Source organism: Bolinopsis microptera, chromosome 5 (genome assembly GCF_026151205.1).
Source record: "Bolinopsis microptera isolate Bmic1 chromosome 5, MBARI_Bmic_1.0, whole genome shotgun sequence".
Classification (NCBI taxonomy): Eukaryota; Metazoa; Ctenophora; class Tentaculata; order Lobata; family Bolinopsidae; genus Bolinopsis; species Bolinopsis microptera.
This window is the reverse complement of record NC_087076.1, coordinates 13,455,158-13,467,691: the sequence shown is the minus strand read 5'-3', so window position 1 is coordinate 13,467,691 and position 12,534 is coordinate 13,455,158. Positions and strand designations below refer to the sequence as shown.

General features: G+C 38.3%; 1 protein-coding gene across 1 annotated transcript in view; it reads right to left on the bottom strand.

Annotated features, from left to right (window-relative positions):
• The window catches only part of LOC134815947 (solute carrier organic anion transporter family member 4A1-like), a 28,242-nt gene that overhangs the window by 1,252 nt on the left and 14,456 nt on the right, over nt 1-12,534 (bottom strand). The window contains exons 7-10 of the mRNA XM_063824560.1: nt 12,200-12,339; nt 1,814-1,949; nt 305-456; nt 15-141 (exon numbers count right to left, since the gene is read on the bottom strand). Of these exons, the coding sequence (XP_063680630.1) occupies nt 15-141; nt 305-456; nt 1,814-1,949; nt 12,200-12,339 (555 nt within the window). The remainder of the gene's footprint in view (nt 1-14; nt 142-304; nt 457-1,813; nt 1,950-12,199; nt 12,340-12,534) is intronic.

The window sequence follows — 12,534 nt, the reverse complement described above, 5'->3', positions numbered from 1 at the left end:
AAATGGGTACTTACGTTCCAAAGGATGCAAGCTTTGTCTATAAATGCTCCGAGTATGATCGGTCCTGGAAATGCGCCAAACACCCTAAAAGCTACACTCTGTAAAGATATCGCCATTACTCGCTCGCTGTCCTTCACACACCTGAAAATAACCAACATTACTAAACAAGATTTCTAAAAGTCCTTCACAAGTGAAATCATATTTAAAGCCAACGTTTCAGTATAATTCTACTGCTAGTTAGGGTGATAATTTTCTCAGAAATCCGAAAAGATTCGATTCAAGATTCGATAATAATCACACTTACCGTAAGTTAACAGTGAGGAATATGACATTATTGAGGAAGGTGAAGAACATTATTAAGAAAAGGCAGATAATGTAAGGTATCAGCCATTTGCATTGTGTATCGCAAGATCCGGCTGTGGCGATTGTTTCAGCGCCGCAACAGTCATAGAAATCCTGAAATAAGAAATTTATTAGTAAACCAACAGGTTTACCGTCATGATATTTATTGGATGCAGCTATAATACTCGCTCGGCTCGCCACCTTCATTGTTCGTTGTAAAGTGGAAATGGACACTGAACCGCTAATCGCACACTCAATATCCTGACATTAATCATATTATACCTTAATTCAAATCACTCATATTGAACAAACACTTTCACCCAGTGTTAATATCTTATCATGCAGCTGCTTATCAACACGAATTAGCTAATTTTATCTTTGTATGCTGCGATGACACACAATTAAATTTGAAGGTAACGTCAGTGAAATAGCACGCGTGGGTCGCCAGAATATGCCGCTGCGCGCGTCCGATAATTGCTCTCAGGACGCACTAGCCCACACATGCAAGGCAATGCGCGTCACAACGATGACCCTAAATATACTCAAATTGTCCCGTTTAATGGATTATACCTGTCGTTTAACGATTATCTATAGTAATTACCTAATGCTTTATTGCCAGAACAATTAACAATCAGCAGCTGCTCTCTATTATCACTATTGGCACACATACAGGTATTGACAGCTGAAGTGAGCAGAAATCAAGGTTCTCTGTGGAAGTTATGGCAGTCTAAATTCCTCTACACTCCCAGAAATTAGAGTCCATAGAACCTTTTTTGCCGAAAAAAACAAAAATAAATTTTAAAATTCGATTATCCTTGATTATTCTACATTATGCACGTTTAACCAAGTTTCAAAGTTTGTGGCAGGAATCTGTAATATGTGGCACTTTATTTCCTAATCCCAAAATATCTCGTAAATTAAACGTCAGAGCTGGCAGATCATTTATGGAACTTACTTAATCCTCAGCGTCTTCTAACAAATTCAATTATTACAACATTAACTTCTCGTTATGAATATAATTAGATGCTAGACAGAACGTCAGGACAGCGATGACGCGATGTCCCTGGAGATTTACCAGCCACACATTCCCCAATCCCCACACATTCCCCAATCCCCTCTACTATTGTGACACATGTTTGGAAAGTAAAACTTAGCTGACACGCTACTTTGAATATCGGAAAATAGTAATAAAAAGTTAGCGGATATCGCTATCATATTTGTAATAGAGTAATAGGATCAGTGCACAGACTTGGCAGCCAGCCGGAATATGAGTGACAGTTTATATTGCTTTTAGAAAATAATAGCTACGATGAGCATTGAGGCCATTACAGGAATCTGTAAATTCCTGTAATAAAGTTAACAGAACAAATGTTGTGAAATAATTGACAAACATCCTGGCAGAATGCCACAACATTCCCCAAAGATCACACACAAACATTAATAGACACACATTTGACCGTTACACACTCACGGAAGATGTGGCATTGTAACTGGTACAAGCGGCGGTACAGGGTGTCGTGTATGTGATGCCATCAATACACACTGGCTCGTACACGTCATTTTCGGGACAGGCTACTTTACAAGTTGTCGCTGAAGCTGCACTGCACCTGAAATATGTTAGAGTGAATATACGGTATACATTAATGTTGATTTGTTAGGACTAGAAATGAAGAAATGTAAGAAATACCGAAGAACTCATCCGATCTGTAGTGTATTATTACTTAAATCCAGACATCATGTGAGCAAGGGGTAAATATAAAATTACAAAAGCAGAACTACAATCGAGATAACATGGGGTTTATCTGAAATGTCTGCCGTCTATCACCAGGGTGTGCAACGAACAAATATTTCTTTAAAATTTCTAATTTTTATCATTCCTAGCACCTCATAGAAAATGTCGTGAGATGAAATTCCAGAGGATAAAGAGCCGTATACCGGTAATTTCGGCATCCTCAAAGTCCTCTTTTGTGTAGAAACACGTCGCATAGTGTAGCACTTTATAAAGATACGGGAACGTGTATCATTAAAACTGTGCATGATGATTGATCATGATATATTTGACGTAGGAATTTAACAGGAACTGATTAGGAACTTAGCAAGAACTAATCACTGTGCATGGTACCTAAATCAAAATCATGTCGTTAGGGAAACCTTTCTTAATGGTAAATTATCTTACAATGTATCAATACAGGTATTTAGCTCGATCAAACTATTATTTTCTATGGCATGAGTGAAAAAGGGCGTAATTCTCAAAAGATATTCGACACTTAGAATATTGAAATATATCCACCGCTTTCACTCAACTTTCTATATTTTCGGTCGATAAAAATTTGTCTGTAATTATAAAACTCCAACATCAGTTTAAAAAAATGGAAAGTAGTTTAGTTTTCTGGCCTTCTAGCCTGTCAATTATGTACAAGTTTTAAAAAGATCGAGTGCCCGACGTCCGTCTCTTGTGGGCGGAACTCATACAACATTCTAATTTACATAACGTCTGAAATGGGCAGAATAGGACATGCAGTGATTAAAAACTCCTTTGGTAAATGATAGAATAATAATTTGCTATTCTGCCAGAGTAAAGTAATCTTATCATCGGGGTAAATATTTGTTTCGAATTCTGAGCATAAAAGGGTATATTAAAACAAGTTTCTCACGCCCATTTTTGTAACTGTTCGCCCACAATTACAAGAACATAGTGACTGACCTGGATATTCTAACTTTAAGCCAGCCATTAAGTGATTATGTAGACCACTGTGAAAACTCTTCACAACAAGAATAAGGAAGTTGCAGTCTAATAATGGTTTTATATCACAAGTCACAACGACCCACATGCCACATCAGTTCTTACACTTTTCTAGTTTTCTCAACCTCCAGTTTACAATAAGTTTACACTAAGTACAGAACAGTTGTCTGCTTATCTTTGTCTACCTATGATACCCTGCAGGTGCATTTCCTGGTGCTATTATAGTACTACAAAGGAATTCTTTGTAATTCACATTTATCACGTGACCAATTAATCCAATGGTTATTTAATATTCATTAACGTTAAATGAGAGGTAACACATCCTGTTATCTTGCGACAGAGATGCTGTACTGTAAAACCAGATATTTTTTCAGACACTAATTTTTGCGGATTCAAATGATACGATGTAGACATGACTTAGGAGCAATCAATTTCGCGGCACACATTTTCACGCATTTTCACGCCGCGGAAATTAATGATTTTACAGTATTATAAAATTAATATGAGTAACTAAAAGTTCTCTAGTGTGATAAGTGCGCTTTGTAGCTACTCAATAACAATTTTCAATCATATCACTATCTAGCAACAAAATTAATCTCTGATAATGCGAAAATGATTAACCAAAAGTGCTTTAGCACTACAGTGTTAACTAGATCACGACATGCTGTGCCTACTCAATAACAACATTACAATCTTCAGGCGTTGTTCGTCACCATAACAACGTCATTACACCCACACATGAACAAACGATTGAGCAACCACAATCTAAATATTAATGTAAAATATACGAGTTCAGGGATAGTTCCACGCTTCAGGACGTGGCTGGGACGGTTATCCACCAACTAATCGTTTAAAGGGCAGTTGAGTAGTTTATTATATTAGAGGTTATTACTTATTAATAATTATATCACGTTGTTGTGAGGTGGTTAATTTAGTGTTCTCAATGTTATTAGTCAATATCTGAACTCGATTATTATTGCGTTTGTGTTTGATCAAACTTAACACTCATTTCAGTTTTCTAATCCAGTTGATATAATGAAGAATATAAAGAAATTTCCCATTATATCCTAAATACGCCCTAGATTACAAGGTGATGTTCTGCCTTATCTGCCGAGTGATAATCATTTGTAATAGGGTACAGGAGTCAGGACGGTGTTGAGTATATCAGTGAGTAGGATACACAGTAATGTTGACAGGGTGTCAGGCCAGTTGGTCGGAACTGAACCATTTCGGTTTTGTGAGTAGAAGAACAGCAGTTAAAACAAGTTTAACACCAGTTGGTGAGCTGGTGGTGTTATAACAACACCATGGAATGTAGGTTGTCAGACCCCTTACTACTTTAAACAGGGTACAAGTTCAATAAAACATAGAAAGGTCAAGTTTAACAGAGGACCAGATAGATAGTAGAGCACGAGACAAGTGAAGTGCGGGGGTTTTTCGCTAGATAAATGCTGAAAACAACAAGTTTTAAAGGTATGCTCAGCCTGCGCTACCCAAGTTTAAAGCTCACTGCAGCTCAGCAAATGGTTGCTCAATTTTGGCAGGGCTATGTAGCAAATCTGTGTGTTATCTTAGTTTATCTCCCCTCATTTCATCACAACATCATCACCGCATTGTCAGACCTGTCACCAGGGAATCATTTACTTTTCTATCCTGTCACCAGGGAGTCTTTTACTTTTCTAGCAGGTCAGATTCTTTGTGACGAAGTGTTAAAATGAGCTACTGCCACATTCTAATGTCTACATATTATATCTTCACCTGTGATACACAGCACTACAGCTGCAGCTGTTATATCCTGATTACATGAGGAGCAGTTTCACAGGGCACAAGTATCCTGAACATTCCATTGGACCTGGTTAATAGGGTGTAATTGGGCTGCAGTAATTGGGAACAGACTATTAACACTGCTCAATGGTGACGGAGTTAGTGCTCTGTTTTTAGTAACGAACAGGGTGCCACATAGCGGGAGAAGCTATGTAAGTGCACTACTCTGCAACTCTGGGAGAGTGAGAGGGGGGGGGGGGGCGGGGTTCTTTTTAACCACAGGATAAATTATACAATGGGGGGGGGTTCTTTTTAACCACAGGATAAATTATACAATGGGGGGGGGGGGGGGGGGAGGGGTTCTTTTTAACCACAGGATAAATTATACAATGGGGGGGGGGCGGGGTTCTTTTTAACCACAGGATAAATTATACAATGGGGGGGGGGGGGGGGGCGGGGTTCTTTTTAACCACAGGATAAATTATACAATGGGGGGGGGGGGTTCTTTTTAACCACAGGATTAATGATACAATGGTATATTTTTCAGTAGAGAATCACATCTAATAACCATAATAACCATAATAATAATGATATGTATATTTTGGTGTGAAGTGCCGCGCCCTCTTGGGGATTTGTCTTCATAATATTGTCTGGTTGCAGGTTTTTAAACAGGTACTGATGTTAAACAAAATTGGTAATTATAACCACCAGCACCGATACGGCCAACAACAACAACAACCCTTTCTCTGCAGTAGTGACCATGAATCTTTCTGTCAAAGTGCGCGAAATAATTGTATTCTTTCAATACAAGGAATGACCAAATCATATGGCACCCCAATGTGAATTTAGCATGGCAGAGTTTGACACAGCTAGTATACTGTGTTAACACGGTAAAATATAGCTGCTCCCCCCTCTGTTATAGTGAAAATACATCTCACCTAGCAAGCTAGCAGGAGATACTCGCTGTGTACTAGGTTACATATCCCGGCACCAGCATGGCTGGGGACTGATAGGGTTTCACGATAACTACGAGAAATGAGGCAAGCTAAGTTGATAACCTTGAAATTTAGTGGAAATCTAATAAGTGTACTTGAATACCGAACACTGTGGGGTATATTTTATGTTTTCTTTAATTGAAGTGTCCCTTGCCATGGCGGGGCTTCTTCCTCCAGATTCACTGTACATATTATGTGGGGATCCGGGGTTATGGCTCGGTTTTTTAAATAATATTGTTAGACCTAAACTGTCATCATCCCCATTTTAGATAGATTATATCGTTCCAACCTTTCACGTCCTTCGTCATTCTTAAGTTGTAATATTGTGTACGACGCCTTTAAAAATATCCTGAGATATGCTAAGAATGACAGCTATGTAGCAGTTTAACAGTGAAGTAAACTAATACGCTTGCACAATTTATAATTACTCAGGCTCGCTGGGTACTATCTTTGCTCGAGCCGTTGACCAAAATAGACGTCGTTATTGTTATTCTCAATACGATTACTAAATTACATTCTAAGAAGACGCGGTTATACCGTCTGTTGTTTAATATATAAGTGGTTAATGGTTATTTACGGTTACCCGCATGGAGATCTGTACACCAGTAACTGTCCAAGTAGAGGAAGCCTAAAGCCTAGGAGTATTACGGAAGAAAGCCTAGACTCCGGAAAGATCCCGGAACTGATTGCATAATATTACCCCGGAAATAAAAATGAACAGACATGTTAACAGTATTTGAAGCTACATATTTGGTAGGATGAGAAGTAGAGTAGACACGAACTAGACACATCCACAGGGCAGAGATCATGACGTAATGGGCGGTGGGGGTGTTGTATCAAATAATTTAGCGGTGAGTTTATCAAATACCCGGACCAGCACAGCCCGCACACTTGATATATATAATATCATAAGTGTTGGGGTGTCAATTGTAAAGCCCTATACGCGGTGGTATGACACCTTGTTCAGCTCACACCACCGTGACAGTTCCACCCTTCTACCGAGTCATTAGTACCACTTAGTTCCTGCTCCCGACGCTCCTTCCGTGGTCACAGCCCGACAAATTGTAGTCACATCATGGTAGGACGGGGAAATGCAGGTTATATCCTGATGGTGTGTTTTAGGGGGGCCGTCCTGAAATTAGATTAAATTTGGTGTTTTCAATGTTGTATTATTGAGAGGAGGGTTTGTGTCCGTGATATCATTCAGGCCGGGGAGACCGGAAATGCTACAGCCGCTTCCTTTTCCTACACATTTCTTACACTCGCTTTAGCTGTCTGAAACTCAGCTCCAGGTAATGGAATAGCGCATACCAAGACTTATTAATCTAGTGATTTTCGGGAAATGACAGTCGGATATGAATACTTACTAAATTATATGCTGTCTTGAGATCTTGAAATCCTACACATCAAGACTGTTTCTGTCATGTTTTATGAAGGGTTTTACAGTGTGGGTGGTCGTGACGTCACGCAAAGCAATCGCAGTTTAGTTGTTAAGTACTGCTTATAAACAGTTTAAATAATGAAATGCATTAAGTTTAAATTCTAACAATGTGTATGATAATACAGGCTACAGATAACGATATACAGTCTAATACAGTCTAGTCACGACATAAAGCACACTTTGAGGAAAATAGTGCAGTAAATCGGGGCCGGGTGTAAGGTAAAACCATTTTTAAATGTTGGGTACCACTATCAGCTGTATCAAACGGTTGACAAGCACTCCGTATATATAACGAGACTGAAGTCTTGTTTACCACCAAGGATCCGTTTAAAATCAGAACTACGACAACTATATAACTACCACTAAATATCTTAACCTACAGTCAAGACTGGTCTATCCCAGAAAATCGCCAAACGGGATGTATTTAAATGTAAAACCCGAAATCGTAATAAAAACCCAATCTTGGTTATACTTTAAATGCTATAAGTACTTCCTCTCGTATCTAATTACTCCGAATCCCCTGCAACGCTAAGCCTGCAACGTTTCAGTAAGAGAAATACGTCTGATCGTGAATTTGCTGCATAAATTGCTTTATGGCAGGCGGCGTAATATATTAATATGCGTCGAAACTAACTTATAGAGATTAAAGAATCTAAAGTCGCTTTGCTAATACATGCTGTATTATAATTCTTTGAATTATAAGTAAGATAGTCTGTAAGATTTAATACTAAATTCTCTGCAGCAGTCGAGACTACAGCAGGTGTTTCGGCCGAGTAACTAACTCTATCAGGATTACATTAAAGCGTTAACTTAGGTCATTAACACTTAACAGGTGTCCAATATAGAGCACTTTGGTAGGAACACAGTCCCAGTTCATACTCTCTTTCACGTGTCTTATGTCCTATATTATATCACCTGTTTCATACAGTTCACCTGTTCCATACAGTTCACGTGTTCCATAAAGTTCACGCGTTTTGTTAAGTTGCCAGCTCATCTTATAATCCATATCCTTCATACAGTTCACACTTAAGTTTGCACGTGATTCATAATCACATTACAATTTACACCTATTACAGTTAGCGCTGTTGTTCCGACCACGTGGTACAATTCACGCTGGTTCCTATTTTCACGGTACGTGTTTTAACAACTCTGTGAAGTGTTGGGACAGCAGTTAACTGAGGAGCTCGCCAGAAATAGCTACGTTCGCGTTGGGTGGAACTAAATATCTCATGCAATCTCGCCCATACCTACCATAGTTGCCAAAACAAGGACATGTGTTTCATGGGCACTTGAAGGAGTTGTACTCTTCATTCAACACCCGTGACAAATTTTTCAGATACGCACGTCACAAATGCCTTTCTTGATATAATCAATGAAATTATCAAAACAATTTTCATAGATATCATTCCAAAGTTTAATTACATTCGAGCAACCTACGTATATTTATGGAGGCCCAACAAGCAACCTAAGCAATGTCAACCTCCAGTTGATGTGAAAATATTCTGTTTCATTTGTTGAATGTATGAGATGTTTTAGTTCTCATAATTAGCAACCTTCGTACATTCTCTACCTACTGAATAGAATCCACTCAATGTGACATATACAGCTGAGAATGGAGATATAAACAACGTTTCACATGACAGCGATAAAACAGTTCAAGTAAGAACAGTCACTGTATGAACATCCTGTTAACCTTCTTCAAGTTGAATATCTCACATATTCGCTAATATGCACATATTCGGATCAGGAGAGGGGACTGAGGTTGTTGATGTATTAGATGTACACAGTAAACGGGGGTATTTCAAATTTGTTGAAGAGGAGAAGGAGGGTCTTACAATCTGTTTTTATGAATATTATTATTATTTCACACGATTGTGATTTGTGATGGATAGACAATTAAAAATTTAAACGCTGCTTATCTATTAACAGCAACACATTTTCCGGATTACATGACCGATAAGAAGTTTGTTAAGTAGATACATATAACGGTTTTGATATTACTACATGGCACATTATAGGATTGAATTAATATTGTTAAATTAAAATGCTCATTTTAGCCATATATTTTAGATTTTCATCATCATTCATATTTCACACGGCCTGCTTATCGTCTCTCTAAGGATTAAGTTTTGGGAGTTGTAAATTAACTTACTGGGATAAGAAATGTCTCTCCCACACACAGTGCACCGGGCCCCCACACACAGTGCACCGGGCGACACACACCCTTTGCGATGAACAGTAAAAACTATGGCTTAATATTAGTAAAATCCAACGGTGCCTTGTACCTCCTTTCACAAAATACGAGTCATGATGAGATGCAGATTTAAGTTCAGCTTGGAGGTTTTCAAATTTCAAATATAATATCCTTATATATTTTGCCGCACAGCTGCTGCACTCGTTCACAAATATATGAAATTAAATCTACACTGTACGGCAAAACCCATGGCTTAGCGGAGAGGGATGATATTAGAAGGATCTAATGGTGACTAGTATCACCTTTCACAAATCATGAGTTATGAGATGCCGATTTCAGTCATGCTTGGATGTTTTTAAATCTAATATATAATTTATAATATATGAAACACCATTAGGCACGGCTCTCATTCGTTTACTCAAGGGTGCTTTTTATTACATTTCTTTCTTCAAAACCATAAAACTACAAAAATCTCATTAACTTTCCCAAATATAAGAAACAGGAGGGGCAAAACTAAGCGGGATCACTTTGAGGGAATTAGCCGTGAAGCTGATGACTTGCTTTTCCTGAAGGTGGATCCAAGGCAATTGCATCCTGAATTTTCAAAAAGGTGCATTGGAATGGATTCTACTGTTTGTGCAAACTTGAGCGAATATAGCAGTCACTGAGTCGAACTAGCGTGGCATGCTGACCAAGGACTAAGGACCAATTTTAAACACTTTATTTAGGGTTATTATTAAATTATATTACTTAACTGATTACCGAGCCCTATAGCAACGCTCACAACTCCTCAAATTTTAACGTCACCTTAGTCCTTCCTCACTCGGAGGATGATGTACCATCTTCAGAAGTTACCTCTCTCGTTACTCATTTGAATATCGAGTTAGGGAGGACACACACACACAAGCATCAATCTTCCCAGCTCACAGCTCCCTAAACTTGTTTACCTTACTCGGGATTATTACGACGGGTTTATTAACGACCGGTTAAAATATGGTTCGGGAAAAATATGGCGAAATTGCTCAAAACCCACCACATTTTCCCGGTCGCCATTTTACCGGTGTCAAACCTTTCAATTTTAGATTCAAAAATTTTGTCTCAGATGTAAATTTCCTTATTAGAGATAAGCAGGTTCAGAAATTTTCGCATTGCTAAAACTTGTGAAACAAGTCGAATTATCAATAATTGTTGAAAGTAGACCCTAGCAAATTCGTTGTTTTGAATTAGCATTACATGTTTACGTGTATCAAATAACCATTATGACTCAATTTGTAGAAAATCTTCGAAAGAATGCATCGTTCACATTGTTTAGAATTATGAATAAATGACTGATGAAACTGATTCATGTTATTGACCGTTTTAATTAATTCGAGTTTTAATTTAACTGTTACTTTTACTTTGAGTCCTATTTCATTATGTAGAGATAGTCAATACCTAAGAAATTAAAAATTGGCCTATTTAAATCAACTTTGACAATAAGGATATATGACAAGAATTGGGCAAAAAGGTGAATTTTTTGCAGTTTTAGCCAAATGAAGTCGAAAAACCTACAACAAGTGTCCCAATAGTCTTCTTTAGTGAATATAAGACAAAGCTGAGTCGGCGGATTTATTAACGACCGGTGAAAATGTGGTTCGGGAAAAATATGGCGAAATTACCCTAAACCCGCCACTTTATCCCGGTCATAATAATCCCGAGTAAGGTATATAGGGGGCCGATAATGCCCGCCAATGACCACTGTGCAATTCAGGTATTAAGTTTAATTACGAGCAATAAGGGTGGTCTGTGAAAGAGAGGGAGAGAAAAAGAAGGATGGTCTGTGATGAGTGATGACAGTGTTTATTTATAGCGAGTGAGGGGATGTTTGGTGGGAATGAGGCAGGGTGGTAGTCATGGTGGGAGACTGGAGGGGAGACTGGAGGGGAGACGTTATAGTTTGCTGGTTCTGGTTGTAGACGTCAAGTAGACAGATCAATAACCCGAGACTCTGCCTCTAATTCGATAACAACTACAGTTTATTATACATGCTTTTTACCTGCGTGAACAATAAAAATATCATATCCACAATTCGTTAAGACACACTGTAATCTAGACAGGCTCGAAATCAATGATCCGCAAGTTACCTAAATGATCGGTGAGAGGGTATTGTGGGAATATCTTGGGTGCCGTGTAAAATCGGTCATATTGGCAGTCTAGACTCAGGATCTTTTCCACCCACCAACTTATTGATACAGCATGTTTCCTTACTTTTCACGGCTTCCCACACAAACTCCCCCCATTATTTCTGGCGTTTTATAGTTTTACGGTGTCCCTGTCTCTATTATTGTAACGTGTGTTACAGACTGGGAACAATTGTAACAGTCTGTGTCACATCTGTAGAGTTGCGACTATTTACAGGTTGTCACACTAGACATGTGTGATTGTGTGATATTACGTGTGATATATACAAATGTGTGATACCACCCATTGAACGTGTCAACATTATAGTGCATTAACCTACTGCTTTTAACAAATTGAGGTATTATTCCGCGTGTTAAAAGTGATAAATTACCTGATGTACTGCATACTTTAATCAAAAGCTGTGAAACTGAAGAGAAACGGAAAGCCAAGTAACGCCAAATTCCAAGGTGAATATTTGCTGCCAACCAACGGCAAATTCCGACAAAAAACTTACAAATTCCCGGTTAAATTCCGGGGGAATAAGGTGGGGTGTTACTCACTTGGAGGTGTCAGCTTGTGGGTTGATCCCGTCAATGTTGAGGGTGGGACAGTGTATAAGGAGGCCCAGCTGGGACAAAATACAGACCAAACCGATAAATGCTTGCCATTTAGCACACTGTAGACCGTTCAGCTTCCTGTACTGAAAATATATTATGTTATCATTTAGTTATTATTAAGTTATCATCAAGTTCTTATTAAGTTCTTATATTAAGTTATTATAAAATTGTTAGATTATTACGTTATTATCATGTTATTAAAACAACTTAAATTATTAGGTTACAACGACAAATCAGTGAATTACATAATCTTAATCTTATTATTATTATTATGTGTT